Source organism: Tursiops truncatus, chromosome 1, assembly GCF_011762595.2.
Source record: "Tursiops truncatus isolate mTurTru1 chromosome 1, mTurTru1.mat.Y, whole genome shotgun sequence".
NCBI classification, from domain to species: domain Eukaryota; kingdom Metazoa; phylum Chordata; class Mammalia; order Artiodactyla; family Delphinidae; genus Tursiops; species Tursiops truncatus.
In genome coordinates, this window is record NC_047034.1 from 56,794,549 (window position 1) to 56,813,173 (window position 18,625).

An 18,625-nucleotide genomic window follows, 5' to 3' on the forward strand; every position below is an offset into this window, starting at 1 on the left:
TTTAGACACCATCAGATTTTTTGGACTCTGTCTATTCACTCCACACAATTATATAAAACAAAGTACATAGCCACTAATTGCAGACTTTCCCTACAATCCTCATTTCTAATAGTGTTTAATTTATAAGACTGGGGTTTCTTTAGAAACCCTTTGCTAGTTAAAGCATTAAAAAGAGAACCCTAGTTTTCTCTCTGAATAGGCACTATTTTTTCTCCTTACTATAGGACTAAGGATGTTATTACAACATTCCAAATATAAGCAATAAGAATAAATATATAAATATCTCAGTCACATTAATTTCAGAATTACCTGAGTAACTCCTCATATTACAGCAAAGAAAATTACAAATCTCCACCAAAAATTATGTCATAGTATTTTTGAAATACTTTTATTCCAAATGTTTTGAGGAAGTCTCAGAAAGCTAATACACAAATTACAACTTCAACTTCATTTAAGGTACCTTTTTCTGGAATTGTACATCTTCATTTTCTAGTGCACAATTGTCATCTTGAGAGTAGTATGATGAAGCTGAAGAACTCTCTTTGCAACATACATGCCAACTGGGAAGCCTGTAAAACATCCACCGTCACCACCACCAAAAGAAAAAAGAAGAAAGAAAGAAGAAAAAAAAGTTGTAAAGCCAACATATTCCATACCTGGACTAGAATTTGAGGCAATAAACAGATGGTTCTTATCCTAATGCCCTTGAGAACTTAACAATTTAATGATGAAGACAAATGTACATAAGGTAAAGATTTTTTATTTAATGTTCTAAGAAAACCATGAACAGTGTTATCAACACTCCAAGTAAGGCATCATGAATCTCATGAAGGTAAAACAGTAAAAACTTCACAAAAGGAGTATCTGATAATTATCACAGAAGGAACAGAGAAAGTTGTCAAAGAGCTAACCTCCTCAGAAAGCATCAAATGCCAATGATATTCTAAATTCTACCAAATATTTAAGAACAGATAACTCTAAAGCTACCTAAACTATTGATATTTCAAAGCACAGAAGCCTCCAAATTATTTTTATATAGGGAACATAACAGTGATATCAAAAATTAACAGAAAGAGCACATACATATAAATACTATAGGTTAATAATATGAAATCAGACACAAAACAGCTAAAGAAAATTTTAAAAAGTCTCCAATAACATACCAAAGATATAAAATACCACTGTTACGGTCAAGTAGAACTTAGCTCCGATATTCAAAAATGGTTCAATATTATATAACCTATTTAGTTTGTCATGCAAAAATATCAAGGAAAAACATCTCATGATTACCGTCACCAAAAGACATCTGATAAATTTACACAACCATCAAGATTTTTAAAGTCAATAAAATAGTAATAAGTAGACATTTAACATGGGAAACATATGCATAACACATAAGCCTAAAAGCCAGTATCATACTCAGTGAAGAAACCAAAAAATACCCCTATTTAGATCTGAAACAAGACAAAAATGTCCATTATCACTAGTATTACATAATATGAGGACAAAAGCAGTGTAAAATGGGAAAGGAGACAGTAACATTATCATTAATTGCAGATAATGAGTTTATATAGGTGGTAAACTAAAAAGAAACACCTATTAAAAGAAGTCTTGGAAAAAAAAAAGAAGTCTTGGGTATAAAATTATATTCCTAGGTATAAAATTTAGAAAGAAATCAACAGACTCTCTACTCAAATCACCACCACCAGTTATAAGATTTAACAGAAGAAAAGTCCCCGTTTATAATAGAAACAATAAAATACTAAATATTTTATTTAGTATTTTATAGTATTACAATATAATACTATTATTTTGTATTTTATAGTATTTTATAGTATTACAATAAAATACTAAACTTAGTGAGAAATGTTCTATACATATACTAGTACATATTCTATGTTGTTAATAGTAGAAATGGTTGAAATTGCCATTACTGACAATTCTTTAAGTTGAAAAAAAGAAGTCAATTTTACACAATTTAAGGTAATATGTATGGAAGATCTGAAAACCACATACTGAAGTGGCAAAAAAGGAAACTTAAAAAATTAGACAGACTGACTCTAAACTTTATATAAATAGAATAGTCAAGAAGATTTTAATGTGGGGAAACTAGACATCTAAGAAACCACAATAATCACAATATGGTAGTGAGATGAGAGAGGAAAAGGGAATCCCCAGGGTGACTGGAAAGAGAATTCCTAGGATGACAGCTGTACGTACACAAAGAACAGAGGGCAACCATACTAAATTGGAGGTCATCAGAAGCTCTGGAAGAGTCTTCTTTAGGAGGATGAAATTAACAGCACAACTGATGAGTCTGAAAATCTCAAGAACAGATTTACATAACTGGCAGATAATTTGTAATTAAATAGAAAAATAAGCAAACATAACAAAACAAGTCAAATATTAGTACCATGAAAAAGGAAAAGTAGAACAGAAAAGGGAAAAGTAATCATGTTTTACTACACAGCTCAGCTGTATCATTTATAGTCATAATATAAACACTGAATACTGATCTAACCCAAATTATGACTAAACTGTATTACTAGCATGTGCTTAAGAGAATCTGATCATCTGTAGTAAAATACCTAAAACTGACATTAAAGCAATTATTTTAGAGACAAAGAGGTAAACATAAAATTCATCAGCCAAGAGATAAAAGTGGTTTCCTTGAAAGAAATAATGGGGAAAGAGGGATGAGGGAATGGCTTATTTGCAAAAGCAAACAAACAAAATCCTTTTAGAGCTATCTGACTTTTTGATATGAATACATCATTTTGATAAAAATTAAAACCAAAAAAAAAAAAATAGAGAAGAGCAAAGTACATAATAATATACACATATAGTATGCTACCATGTGTGCATATGTGTACTAAAGGGACCTGTATGTGCATAAATTTCTCTGGAAGAATTAAAAAGAAAAGAAAAAAAAGCACCACCTTGGTTGCCTCCAGGGTAGAAAACTGAGTGACTGGGTGACAGGATAATGGATATTCTTCACTCTATAATACTCTGTCTTTTGAACCACAAGAATATATTACTTATTCAAAATTTCATACAGATATATCATTATTTATTAAATATTTCTTTACTGATAAGACTTTTGCATTGTTTCTCAGCTGTGTGTGTGTACACATGTGTGCTTGTAGGTGCATTTGTGAGTGTGTATATATACACATATTTGGGACAGCAAAAAGTTTCAGATATTCAAAACTGTGGGTGTTAGAATTTTCGAGATTATGCCCCCTTATTTTCTATATTCCTTTCTATACTTTCGGAATTTCTACCATGAGCACATACTAGTTTTATCATCAAGAATTCTGCATGTGTATGTGTATATGTGTGTATAAATCCTAATATTCACAGTTAATGTGAAGATGTCCAAAGACATTTAAATCTCATGATCCTTACTCTTACTATCATATAATCAAATCCCATTACCCAAAGTTAGGAGTTTTTTGGGTGAGATTGGCATTTGAATCAGTGGACTCAGTAGACTGCCCTCTCCAATGTAAGTGGGCATCATCTAATCCTTTCAGGGCCTGAATTGAACAAAAATCAGATGAATTTGCCCTTTTTTCCTCTGCTCACTATTTGAGCTGAGGCATCTCATCTTCTCCTGCCCTTTAACTGGGATTTATATCTTCAGCTCTACTGGTTAATAGGCCTTCAGACTTGGCCTGAATTAACCACTGGTATTCCTCGGTCTCCAGCTTTTCAGATTGCAGACCGTGGGTCTTCTCAGCTCCCATAATCGTGTGACCCAATGCCTCATTTTATATATATATATATATAGAGAGAGAGAGAGAGAGAGAGAGAGAGAGAGAGAGAGGGAGAGAGAGAGAGGGAGAGAGAGAGTTGGTTCTATTTCTCTGAAGAACGCGCATACACCTGACATTAATACAGACTACATTCTTTACCTATCTACCCTATTCCTCCAGCTTTATCAATAGTATCACTTAAATACCTCTAACATATCAGTCCCTATTTAAGGACAGATATTAATTAAGGACAGACCTGTAAAGATAACCTTAATTTTGTGTATAAGAAAAAGCCTAAAATAGATAAAATTTATCACCAACTAATAACTGTCAAGGAATTTTAAATCACCAAAGTAAAATGAAATACCCCAAACCCACTCCAACTCTACTGAAGAAGAATGAATCTCTATAATGGGGTCTTTACTTTCAACAAGTTCCCCCAGGTGAATTAGATATGCATGCCCCCTCATTAAGAATCAGTGGGTCACATTACAATGGCTGAGGGCACTTTGTTGCATGATTAAATGGGTCTCATTCCATACTACTTAAGCAAGTTTCAAAAACTGTACTATGAAAATCCCAAGCCTGATGAGTTTCAAAACTTTTAAGAAGTTCAGCACCACAAATCACATCAAGATAAATGGCAGTCTGTGAGCCTCTGACACTCTCCCTCAGTTCAAAATGAGTACTCCCCTCTACTATTTGTAAGTTGATTCTGTGCCATGTATATCCTCTCTTACACTTAAACTCTTTGAGAATCAATTCCATATTCCTAACTATTGATACTTTAGCCCCTCCCTACAAAGCCAAAACCTGCAAACATTATGTGCTTAATAAATACTTATTAAATGAATAAGGGTTCTAAGGGGAACTGTTTTGTAGCAAGTAGCAGAAAGGAAATTAGGTCACTTTTCATTCCTCTTCCCATCAGCCCCATCACCTCCACCACTACCACTCCCCAACTCGCCCACCCACCCACCCACCATCCCCTCACACCCACACAAACTCAAAAAATAGAATCTGTAAACTAAGAGGACATTTATTCCTTTTTGCCAATTCCTCCCCAATAATGTGGCATGGATTCACCATTCATATAGAAAGGTATTAACTTTCTGAGTAAATGTAATTTAAAGTCTTGTACAATTCACATTTGAGTGTCATTTAGGATAACAACAGCTAACAACATTCTAAAGCCTGGAAACAAAATTATGCAGCAGAATAATCCTTTGGTTAAAGAGGAAACAATAGGGAACATTACAAAACATTGTGGCAGAAGACTACAGGTAGAAATTGGTGGGATGCCAGTAATGCTGGTAAGACAGCAGCAGGAAAACTGCTTCTGAGCACATTTGGAGACACTGAATACAAAAGAGCTAATCTTTCAACTCAAGAAGATAAAGGACTGTAAATCTAAAGAAAAAAGGAAGACTATAAGGACAGAAATCACTGAAATAAAAAACAAAACCAGAAAAAAGCAAAGAAGATTAAGAAAACCAAAAGTTAGTTCTTCGACGAAAATATTAAAAAGATAAACCTCTGGAAAAACCGATAAAGGAGAGTTGGTGACGTGAATTAACAAAATATGTTCTAAAAGCATGAAATAACCACAAACAAAACAGATTTTTTTTAATTACAAAATATTACCAGCTACATATACTAATACATTTGAAAACTCAGAAGAGATGGATGTTTCTAGAAAAATAACAAAATTGGCACAAAGTATACAAAAATTGGAATTAATTGATGATAATTAAAGAAATTTGAGTGGATTAATCAACACCATACACAGAGAAAAAGGAAATCCCACTCTTTTTTTCCCCACTTTTTATTTGGAAATAATTTCAAACTTTCAGAAGAAATGCCAACATAGCACAAAGAACATCCACAAACCCTTTGCCCATATCAACCTACTGTTAACATTTTGACCCATTGGTTCCATCATTTGCCATTTGCTCCTGGCAAGCACATAGCCCTCCCTCTCTCCCCACTCCATGTAATTTATCTCTAAATATCTTCTGTATGTATTTCTTCAGAATAAGGATATTCTCTTATACAACCATGCCACAATTATCAACCTCAGTAAATGTTACATTGATACAATAATCTATGTCTCAGTAGTGTCCTTACAGCATTCCCCCTCTCCCCACCTCAAGTACAGAATCGAGTGTAAGACCATATCCTGTATTTTTCATGTGCCTTCAGCCTCCTTTAACCTGGAATAGTTCTTGGCCTTTACCTTATGTGGCACTGACATTTTGAAGGACATAGTCCTTTTATTTTGAAATAATATGGTCCTTTTTTGAGGTTTGTCTGATGTTTCATCACGACCAGATTCAGGTTATGTATTCCTGGCTGGAAGCCTTCATAAGCGATGTTGTGTCTTTCTCAGGGTATGATATCCAGAAGCATGCGATATCCATCTGTTTTGGCGCTTGCAATTCCACTTTTAGGTACTTCTTAAGAGAAATGAAAACTATGTATACAAAAATGTCCCCTGTAGCTTTTACTCCTAATAGCCAAAAACTGGAAGCAGCCCAGATGTTCAACAGGAAAATGTAAACAAACTGTAGTATATTCATACAATGTACTACTTCTCACAATAAAAAGGAATGAATTACTAATGAATGAAACAAGATAGATAAATCTTGGAAGCATTACACTGAGTGAAAGAAGCCAGACACCAGAATAAATACTGTATAATTCCATTTAAACAAAGTTCCAGAATTAGCAAAACTAACCATGGTGATAGAAATCAAATCACCGGTTGCTTCAGGGAATTCTGTAGAATGAAAAAACATGCTGGAGTGATGGAAATGTTCCATATCTTGATGGGGTGTGAGTTACACAGATGTATGCATTTGTCAAAACTGATCCAACTATACAGTTGATAACATATGTGCATTTCACTGTATGTAAATTATTTCAATTTAAAAATATAAGCAAAAAAGTCAGTATTTTCCTCCCCAGCAATAACAAAATAGAAAATAAACTATTAGCAATAACAAAAATTATAAAATAATTTATAGAAATTAACCTTAAAAATTACAAACACTTATAGAGAAAAAGTGTTAACTCTAATAATGACCAAAAAATGAAGAGACAAATAAATGAAGATCTAATATGTTCATGGATGGAATGCTACTAACAGCAGAGTAAAGACAGCAATTCTCCCCAAAGTAATTCACCACTCAAATATAACTCCTATCAAAATACCTGAAGGGGGACTTCCCTGGTGGTCCAGTGGTTGAGAATCCGCCTTCCAATGAAGGAGATGTGGATTCAATCCCTGGTTGGGGAACTAAGATCCTACATGCCACAGGGCAACTAAGCCCGCATGCTGCAACTACTGAGCCCGCACGCTGGAACGAAAGATCTGACGCAGCCAAAACAGCCAAAACAAAGACAACAAAAAACCCTGAAGGATCCTTACTGTATAGGGCAGGAAACCCTACTCAACACTCTGTAATAACCCATATGGGAAAAGAATCTGAAAAAGAATAGATATATGTATATGTATAACTGAATCACTTTGCTGTACACCTGAAACTAACACAACATTGTAAATCTACTATACTCCAATATAAAATAAAAATTAAAAGAAAATCCTAAAGACAAAAACAAACAAAATAACCTGAAGGATCCTAATGTTCTAAATATGATATGGAAAAACCGGTCTAAGAATAACTACATTAACAAAAAAAGCAAAGACAAGTGTTTCACCTTGCCAGATAATTAAGATTTATTACAAAACCACCCTAATTCATCTGTAGTACTGGGAGTGCAAAAGACAAGCAACTGAAACAAATACTCCCAAATACATTTGTTGGCATAAAAAGTCTCTCATTAGAAGCAGCCTGCACACAAAGGGCTTGATAAATACCCATTGAATGAATGAATAAATGACATCAGGCCTTCCTGAGGCATCTGCCACATCATTAACTACGTAGAATTCACTTGATGATTCTAGTAACTAAAACAAGCTTCTAAAAGTGTTCAGTGGAAAAAAGTAGGAAAAAGAATGAGATTAATAGCATTATACCCTGTATGTAAATTTTAAAACATATAAACAAAACATTATTTTGGAAGAAAACACAAATATATGAAGTAAATACCTGAAGGTCAACTGGAAAAACACATCAAATATACTCTAGGGTAAATGCCTAACATGGGGGAGATAGGAGTGAAAATGAAGACAGAAGATAAAAGAGTAATGATGTAAAATGGAGGAAAAAGGGGGACCCATACAGAAGGTGGCATAAACAGAGTATGATCAATCCAATCCTAAATATCTGGTGTCTCTAGAAGAAAACAGTCTTTTTTTTTAGTGTGTCAGGCAGTTTAGATTAAAATGTTAATCTAACTTTTACAAATAAACTAAAGCTCAGAAGTTAACTGGCCCAAAGTCACTCAATTTGTGACTACAAATCTAGATCTACCTCTCCAAAGCCTACGATCTTTCTCTAGTGCTACATTTCTTATTTAATACTCTCTGGTCAATAGATAAATGAAAAGAAAGGTGAGAAAATAACACTAATCCATTCCCTTAAGAACTGATGATTGTTAGTCATGGCTAGTTACAGCAGAACATAAAAATATAAGAACTATTACAAGGGAGGGGCAATATTTACCTCTTGATTTAGAAAGCAGCCACAAGAGATAAACACAAAGCTTTGTAGTGTAGTGGCTAGGGCATGGACTTCAGAGTCAAAAGACCCAAGTGTTAATCCCAGGTGCATTCTCTTGGACAAATTATAAAACCTGTATGTCTCCACTGTAAAATGGGAAAATGAAATAATGCATGTGCAATGCTTAGCCCGGCATAGAATATGCACTCAAATGTTAGCAATTGTTATCAGCAACTATCCTTATCTTCTTTCATTTATCAAATTCCAGAGTAGTGTAAACAGTTGTCCCTAGGTATCTTGGTTCCAGGACCCCCTGCGGATAGCAAAATCCACAGATGCTCAAGTCTTTTGCAGTAGGCCCTCAGTATCCCTCCTCAAATCGAAATGGGCTGAATGGTTTGAAACATACAAGTATGAGGCTACTCCAGCTTCCTGTATCCCTTCCAGCTGCGAAACAAATGTGTATGGGCTCACACTTACCACTCTCCAAATACCTTCTATTTCCACTCACAAAAACTTATCAATCACCTCTCTTGAAAACAAGGCCCTTCTCTCAATTTTCAAGCTCTTCAGGCTATCTGAGACTTTTAAATTGCTGACCATTCAAATGACCTCCTTAAACCTCTTTCCACCTTCCCTAGTTTCCGCTCTCAGAGCTTTACTTTGCTTGTCACCTTTGTTTGTTCTAGGCATCTGCAGAAACTCCATGTTCAAAGGTTCTGTTTCAAAAATGATCCCCTCTATGAGGACAGCTCCAGCCCAAATCTCATTTTCACTGAAGTCTGCATTTAAGTGCCTACAAATACCCTAGAATACTAGGGTATTCTACTCACCTCAACTAACATCTCCTTCTCCTTTAAAACTCTTTGCAGCTCTTCCAGTTCTTTTTTAACACCTCCAATTCTTCTAGTTGCCCAAGTTAAAAGAAAAAAAATTAACTCCTCTTCTCTCTTTGAACTTTACTTCACAGATTCATCATTTTAGACCCTAGAATTTATTCTCTCAACCACAGTAGGCTCCAAGAAAGCAGCTACTTTTTCTGTTTTGTCTGCCAGAATCTTGCACAGAAGGCAGCACATAGAAAAGCCTCGGTAAACATCTCTTGACATTGAGATGGACAACAGAAAGGTGGTGTTGAAGACAAAGAGCTGGTTAGAGGCAAACTAAAACCCAGTTCTTCTGAATCGTAGCCCAATGCTGTTTCTACTGTACTGCATTGCCAACTTGCCAACCTATCACCAAACCAGATCATTTACTTCCTCAAAATCTCTGCTCAATGAACCCTCTTCATTTCTACTGCCAAGTCCTTGTTACGAAAAACTTCAACTATTCCAATTGCTTTTCATTTAGTATTCATCCCTCCAGCCTTTCTCCTGTAACACATGATGTCAAAATAACACTCTCCAAACACCACTTCTTTTGCTGGATCTTTACTGCCTTACTCCTTGGTTTAGCTTGCAAAACCCATCACAATTTCCAGAATACACTCAGCCCTCCGCATCCACAGGTTCCACATCTGGGTAGAGGGAGGGCTGAGTGTACTACGCCATTTTACATAACAGACTTGAGCATCCAAGGTTGGGTCCTGGAACCAATCCCCCACGGATACCAAGGGATGACTTTAGCTTTTATTTTCTACTCAGGCTTGTCTGCTATCACTTCCACCCATATCAAGTACATCGTCTCTTTTACTCATAATCTTTCTCATTTCTCCTGACAATTAAGTACTATCTGCCCACTGCAGGCAGGCAAGCAGACACACACACACAAACTAGGTAAAGGCCACTATTCATATTAGCAGCACCAGTGTATCTTATTTCAGTTCATGAAGCACCTGTATTCCACAGAAGTAAGGTATATGAACCACACATGTCATTTCTCTTAAAACCACGTCTGCCTTGACAACTCCAGTCCAGTTTTTCCCTTTTTTAAGAAACTACTAAACAATTCAGCTCTTTGTATTGTTCACTAACGCTCAAATCAGATACCTTAGAATATTAAAAGTGCAAAAGAAAAATCTCAGAATTCATTTAATTTAGCAGTAATGACTGGAATGCACAAGAGTATCCCAAACTTAACAAAATCTCCAAGGTAAGTGCTGTAGGCATGTTTGTTTTTTTTTTAAAAGCTTCATGAATAATTCTATTATTCATTCCTTGTAGAGCCAATCCAGTCAGCCTCATTTTTTAGATTAAAAATTTGACAAAGAAAAGGTAAAGAAACTTGCCTAAGGCCACCTCCCGGCCTACAGGCAGCAGAGAGTAGTGGTTAAGAGCACAGGCTCAGATTCAGGCTACTTAAATTCCAGCTCACTGCTTACTGAGAATGTAGGCAAGTTGGTTAATTTCTTTGTATCTTTATTAATCTCTTTAAAATGCTGTGTGTATCTCAAAAGAGTTTAATTAGGACAAAATGAGTTAGTGTATATAAAACACTTAGAACAGAAATAAGTGCCCAGAAAAGCTGCTCAACATCACTAATTATTAGAGAAATGCAAATCAAAACTCCAATGAGGGGCTTTCCCTGGTGGCGCAGTGGTTGAGAGTCCGCCTGCTGATGCAGGGGATACGGGTTCATGCCCCAGTCCAGGAAGATCCCACATGCCGCGGAGCGGCTGGGCCCGTGAGCCATGGCCTCTGAGCCTGCGCGTCGAGAGCCTGTGCTCCGCAACGGGAGAGGCCACAAGAGTGAGAGGCCCACGTACCGCAAAAAAAACAAAAAAAAACTCCGAGGTATCACCTCACACCAGTTAGAATGGGCATCATCAGAAAATCTACAAACAACAAATGCTGGAGAGGGTGTGGAGAAAAGGGAACTCTCTTGCACTGCTGGTGGGAATGTAAACTGATACAGCCACTATGGAGAACAGTATGGAGGTTCCTTAAAAACCTAAAAATAGAATTACCATATGACCCAGCAATCCCACTACTGGGCATATACCCAGAGAAAACCATAATTCAAAAAGACAGATGCACCCCAATGTTCACTGCAGCACAATTTACAACAGCCGGGTCATGGGAGCAACCTAAATGCCCATCAACAGACAAATGGATAAAGAAGATGTGGTACATATATACAATAGAATATTACTCAGCCATAAAGAGAAACGAAATTGGCTCATTTGTAGAGACGTGGATGGATCTGGAGACTGTCATACAGAGCAAAGCAAGTCAGAAAGAGAAAAACAAATATCGTATATTAACGCATATATGTGGAACCTAGAAAAATGGTACTGATGAACCGGTTTGCAGGGCAGAAATAGAGACACAGATGTAGAGAACAAACGTATGGACACCAAGGAGGGAAAGTGGCCATGATGGGGGGGGGGATGAATTAGGCGATTGGGATTGACATGTATATACTGATGTGTATAAAATGGATGACTAATAAGAACCTGCTGTACAAAAAATTTAAAAAAAGAAATAAGTGCCCAATAAATGTTCACTGTCAATACTGGAAATAAAGGATTACAGCCAAGCTCTAACTTAGTTTCATGCCCTTTCCACTACACCAGTACCTACCTATATTTTGACAAGCAGCTTGTATACTCCTGAGGGCAGAGCTCAAGTCTCCTGCTTCTTCAGCCACCCCCACCACACCAAATACATTGTTGGCAACAAAATAATATTGATATTTTGAACAGATGTATGGATTCCTACTTCTAAACTCTGATACCTCAGCCTAGGATCCTACTTCTGCCAAAGCACCCAGGATGAATGAATAATAAGAACTTACATAATAGGGCTTACTGTGAGCAAAGCACTGTTTTAAGCACTTTACACATTTTCTCCTGTTATCGATTTCAAATACTCCATAAAAAGAAATATAGGGCTTCCCTGGTGGCGCAGTGGGTGAGAGTCCGCCTGCCGATGCAGGGGACACAGGTTCGGGCCCTGGTCCAGGAAGATCCCACATGCCGCGGAATGGTTGGGCCCGTGAGCCATGGCCGCTGAGCCTGCGCGTCCGGAGCCTGTGCTCCGCAACGGGAGAGGCCACAACAGTGAGAGGCCCGCGTACCAACAAAAAAAAAAAAAAAAAAAAAAGAAATATAAAATAAGCTTAGTACTTATGAGCCATGTTAATGCTACAAAACATTTTCTACCAAAGCTAGTTGTTACTTTTACGGAAAATATAAAATAATTTTAACTAGTGATTCATTACAAAAACAAAGTCCTAAAATAAAACCAAATTTTCTTTCAAAAAATTCGGCATTTATGAAACTAGTCTATCGCAAAGGATTGACATTCCTATACTACAAATACTCAAAAGCAATTTCCATTCCCTTGAGACAGGTACAATTTTATTTTTGGAATCTACTTTAAAATATGGTCTTGAAAACAAAACAGGTAACATACACCTGGCACTAAAGTACAATCTGCAACATGTACGTTTTCAACAAAGAGTATTTAGTTTCTTACTAAAGTATTTTAAACATATAAATGTTTCTACCTAACAAAATGTTTGTGGATATCTATCCACAAGATATTGTGGGTATCTATCAACTCTCTCCTAGTATGACTGCCACTTTAGGGCTCCCTGTCTCTAATGTCTGTCCTTTCCAATCCACTCTATCCCCCAGTGATCTAACTAAAAGATCAATCTGACCTCACTCTCCGGTTTCTCCTATTTAAACTAATTCACTAATTCTCCTCTCAGTCAGGTTAAAATCAGAGTTCACCTGCACAATAATCAAGTCCCTTCAAAACCTGGCTCTAATCTCCCTTCCCATCTCTCTCCACCAACAGGAATCTTTCCTCTGCCTGAAACAAAATTCTCCCATCTTGAACTAGCCATTCTGCAAAGCATTTTATGGATGAGAACTGAGGCTCATAGAAATAATCTGTCAGAGGACACACAGCTAGTGATAGACCGTTATCTAGAATACAAAGTCTTCCTTTCGAGTTTCTAAAGACCTTTTAAACTATTTTTGGTACCTATTTGTCAAATGTATGAGAAATGTTTGAATGTCAGGCTCTTCTCATTAGCTCTATATATGAGCTTCTCCAAGATAATCCTTTCGGGTTCAGGAAGAAAAAAATAGATTTTTTTAGTCTTAAAAAATAAATTAAACCACTCTGCTGGGGGATGCTGATAATGGAGGAAGCCGTGCACGTGTGGGCACAGAGAGCAAGTACTAAAGGTAACCTCTGTACTTTCCGCTCAATTCTGCCATGAACCTAAAACTGCCCTAAAAAATAAAGGCTATTTTTTAATTAATTTAGCTTTATCAAGATTAATATAAGGATTCACACTTGATCTGAAGGTCAGCTGGTCATAACAGCAGAGACTATATAGTCAGAAACCTGAGGAAAGAACAGAAGTTCCACAAACAGTGGGCTTTACTTCCAGCACATTGTGAGGCACTGCAATTTATGTGTGCTCAATGAAGCAAATTTAGGGATTATATTATTTAGTTTTAACTAAACTGACTCTCACAACATGGAGAAGTAGCTTTGAAAAAATTCCTGCAAAGACTGCAAAGATAATAATAATGCAAGCACAAGCCAACAAGAAAAGAGCAGCGCTAAGTACAAGCTATTTCATCCACATTCTGATGTAAAATAATCTAGTCAGTCAATCACACACCTCTCATCAAACTACTACTTTTTAAATAAGAACAAAAAGGTCTGTTAACATAAAGGTTTAGACTGTTTATTTTCTTTCTCATCTTTCTTAATCATCTAATTTGTGTAATTTATTATGTGTACCAATATGCTATTAGTATACTAATACCATATTTACATATGTATAAATCTTATAAACAATTAATTACATATTAAAGGTGCATGCACAATGCTTTTCTGATGGGGGAATACAAAAAAAATTGAATATCCACCACTTAAGGCACTTGACCAAGTCTTTTTTTTTCCTCTTTAGGGTGGTCATCAATCTTCCTAGTTTGCCAGGACCAAGGCGGGGTATGCTAGGCTTCATAATGGCCCCTCCAGAGATGTCTGAGTCCTAATCCCTGAATATGTTGCCTTACATGGTAAAAAAGGTCTTTGTAGAAGTGATTAAATTAAGGAATTTGAGATGGGGAGATAATCCTGGATTGTCTGGGTGGGCCCAATGTAATCACAAGAGTCCTTGTAAAAGGAGGCAGGAGGATCTGTCATTAGTAGATGTGGAGACTGAAGCAAGAGGTTGGAATAATCCGAGGAAGGAGCCACAGAATACAAGCAGCCCCTAGAGGCTGAAAAAGTCAAGAAGCAGACTCTTCCCTTAGAGTCTCAAGAAGGAACCAGGCCTGCTGACACCTTGACTTTAGCCCAGTTAAGACTTATTTTGGACTTCTGACCCCCAAAACTGTAAGATAATAAATGTGTGTTGTTTTAAGTCACTAAATTTTTGGTAACTTGTTACAGCAGCAATAGGAAACTAACATAGGGGATTCCTGGGACTTAGGACTTTCACTGCTAAAACCAGGATAAGTTGGTCACCCTATTTTCACATTTTCAATGCCCATAACAACATCTGGTACTTAATGAACATGAGAAAAACTTTTGTTGAATGACTTTATGATGAAACATACAGATAATGTACCCTTACTATTTTATAAAGATCTACCATATATGTTATCTCATGTTATCCTCCTAACAACCCTGTGGGGTGTGAATGGATTAGTTTTCCCACTTTTAGGATATAAGGACTAAGGTTTAAAGAAATTACAAAACATGTCCAAGGATGCAGATCTAGTAAGTGATGGAGCCGTATCTACAATATAGGTTTCCTGACCTACAGTCAAAGGATTATAGTAGTCAGGATCCCATGAATCAGGCGGCTTAGGTTCAAATCCAAGCTCCAAAACTTAATAGCTGCTTTACCTTAGTCAAGTTATTTAACTTCTCCACTTCCTTAACTATAAAATGTAAAAGTAAATTATCAATAATACTAATAGGGTTGTTGTGAAGATTAAAGGTGCTAAAATGTGCAAAGTACACACCACAGGTTTGTCAGAGATAGTTGACAATAAATAATAGCTATCATAATTATTCTTGCCACAGCTATAGTACACTTATGCCTAAAATACTCTGTACTATTTGATAAAGAATCACATGAAGTATGCAAAAGGAAAATAATAGCAACCAGAATGAATAATAAGAAGGATAGGATGAGTCTTTTGTGAAAGTAATCTAAGGTTAGGACTCCAGGCTGGAAAGACAAAAGGAGAAGGGAGACATAAGCAAGATCTATAAATATGTGACAGTATAAATAAAGTGATTGCAAAATTCAGTAATATTCGTAGGATGAGGAGTTTAGAAACTTATAGAGTATTGTAGTATAAACACATAGCACTCATAAATCTACAAAATGGTACGGCTTAAAAAAGAAATGGATCACAAAATCTTGGAACACTTTATAAATGACAGAAACAAAAATGACTCTTTGCAAAACTTGTCGAACCCTACAAGGGCATTAGGCTAAGGGAGAATGGAGATGTTGAGAAATGACCTAACAGACCATCTTGTAGCAAGAGTTAGATCTCCAGCTGAGTCAGTGACATAATTTAATTATTCCAATTTCCCAAGGAAGAACAGACTCAAAAGACACAACATACCCTTTGCCAATCACACCACACACCACTTCTCTTCCCTGATATCATCATCACCCTTCCAAAAAATTCTCAAGACTTAATATCCTATAATGCCTTTCCACGGCCTCAGTAAAGAACAATTAAAATATCTTAAAATTTAGCAGCGCAAACAAATCTCAAAACAAACTAATCCAATTGTTTCTTAAACAAAAGTTTCTTAAACTTTGCACTATTTACTTAATCCCTCAACATCCATTTTTCACTGTGAAAGTCAACAAACTTTACAGAACTTTATGACTATTATTTTCAATACTAGGCTGATTTTTTTTCTTCCCCAACAGGTCATGATCTCCTCACTACTTCCAATGAATAAAGTTGAGAAACCATATTGAGGTCAGCTTAAGCAAAAGACAGCCCGAAATTAAACAAAGTAATAGAAGGATAGTTAATTTAAATCTGCAAATGATTTTAAAAACCACACTGTAATGCTTGATTTCACTGCCACCAGCCAATTAATTTTTTTTAAATCATGTTTAAGGGTAGAAACTTGCAACTGGTAGATAAGTTAGTCCTGGAGATCACAGTATAGTGAGTATAGACAACACTATTGTATTATAATTATCAACTTGCTAAGAGACCAGATCTTAATTATTCCCACCACAAAAAGAAATGATTATGTGATGTGATAGAGATGCTAACTACTGCTACAATGGTAACCGTATTACATTATGTAAATTCATCAAATCAACATGTTGTACATCTGAAATTTACGCAATGTTATATGACAAGTATATTTCAACTAAAAAAAAAAATCAGAGATCCTGGTGTTTTAAACTTGAATGAAAAGTGTAACCTCTTTGCTGTCTCAACCATTTCAGAAAGTGATGAAGAATAACATGGCCTAAAGATGGGCAAGATCAAGTAGAAAGAGGAAAGAAAAAACATATATAACCTACAAACAACTAAACAGCCCCCAGAAAGAAGTGGATATGAACACAAGGTTTCTGTATCTCATGTACAAATTTAAATTTAAAATGAGGTGAGTGGACTCATCTCCTACATGCACTTCTTGGTAACCAACATGATACTAAAAAGTAGAAGGTGAGATAACATTGGTCTCATTAAAGGGTTCGGAATGAACGTCAAGAGACCAAATTTCTTGTTCTCTAAAACGTCTATCAACCTGCCAATCAAAATTGTTCAGCCAGGCAAGTGTTTTCTTTTCTTCTTATTTACATATTATTTTCTATGAACAACAACTCTACAACTTCAGTGTCTTTGGAATCCATTAGGCACCCACATAAATGAAAAAAAATTGTTGGTGTTTTGCAGAAATAAGCTGAACAAGAAACTTAGTTTATCTAGATTTTAATGTAACAGCAAATCACTTTGACTGAAGAAGCATCTTTACAGTCAGCAAATGTCACACATCTCTGAAGAAACTCCCTCGGAGGGCAGAATGGATGTTCCAAGTATCGTAGTAGCGATCCTTTGACTGACAAGCTTTCTCTTCTCCTTCAAAAAAACCCCAAATGTGCCAGGGACTAACAGAAACTCCACAAACTTATAGACAAAGCACTCTTCCCGCCTTCAAAATGCAGGACTTATCCTTCCATTACTACGGGGCATTATCCAATCCACACTACCAGAAACCCCTGTACACACTACACCCTAAGACACTGTCTGCTAAACAGCTTCGTATCATCTACCCCTTGAAAAAGTGCTTCATAACGCCTCCCAAAAGTCTCGAAGAACAGCAACCCCAAGTGTACCCGAGGCCAAAGACTAGGAGAGAAAGGTCCAGGAAAACCAGTGCTCGTACATTAGTCACCTTCACGACAAGTCGCGTTTTTAAAATTGCCTGTGGGGAACACATCACATCCGACATACCTTATGCCCTTCCCACACCATGAAAACAAGTGGCTGCTACTAAGCCCGAGCAACTTGCCCAGCCTCTATCTGAACACTTCCCACACACAACCCACCATCACCAAGGGCCAGGGTAACCGGGTACAAAGGCACCCAGGCGCTTCCCTCTCCCACTTAGTCTCTGTAAATTCCAAAACGCACCACGAAAACCTCCGCAGAGAGGGCTGCCAGGCCAGCCCGCCGAGGAGTCACAGAGTAATCGGTTTGTCGCTTCATAGGAGCCTTGGAGACCCGCACCCTAAAAGCCGGGATGATTTGGGGGTGTGACCTGGGCCGCTCCCTGCCCCCCTCTCCCCTCACGGGAAACTCCCGTGTGGTCGCGGCTACTCACCAGACCAGGGAACACAGAGAGAGGAAGGAGACTAGGGCCAAGGCCCGCCGGTACTTCTTCATCTTCTCCTCCTTCTTCCCCCTGCCAGAAGGCGGCACATCCTCTCGGCAGCTGCTACTGCCGAGGCCAAGATGGAGGAGCCGGAACAGGAGAACGAGGATGAGACCGAGAGTTCGAAGGGCTGCGGCGCTGGAGGAGCGCCTCCTGAGCGGCTCGCGCGCTGGCCGCTCTCTCCCAGGGGCCCACAGCGGCGCCGACGGGTGCGCTTCACAGGAGGCTTCCGGGGACCGCCGTTGCTGCCGCGGCCGCCAGCTCGTCCGCGCCCGCCTCCTCCAGCCGCCGCCGCCGCTGCCGCCCCATATCCCCCCCGCCCTCCCCGGTTCTCGCTCCGTGCTGCCGGCGACCAACGGCCGCTGCGTACTAGCCTCTCAACAACCAATCACCG

At 37.5% G+C, this 18,625-nt stretch overlaps 1 protein-coding gene across 7 annotated transcripts in view; it reads right to left on the reverse strand.

Annotated features, from left to right (window-relative positions):
- Positions 1 to 18,387, reverse strand: part of SUCO (SUN domain containing ossification factor) — a 75,942-nt gene extending 57,555 nt beyond the window's left edge. For all 7 annotated transcript variants that reach the window (XR_012331562.1, XM_019918341.3, XM_019918334.2 and 4 more), the window contains exons 1-2: positions 18,181 to 18,387; positions 461 to 569 (exon numbers count right to left, since the gene is read on the reverse strand). Coding sequence is in view for 6 of the 7 variants with exons in the window: in XM_019918341.3 (XP_019773900.1) it covers positions 461 to 569; positions 18,181 to 18,242 (171 nt within the window). In the remaining variant the exon portion in view is untranslated. The remainder of the gene's footprint in view (positions 1 to 460; positions 570 to 18,180) is intronic.
- Positions 18,388 to 18,625: the final 238 nt, after the last annotated feature.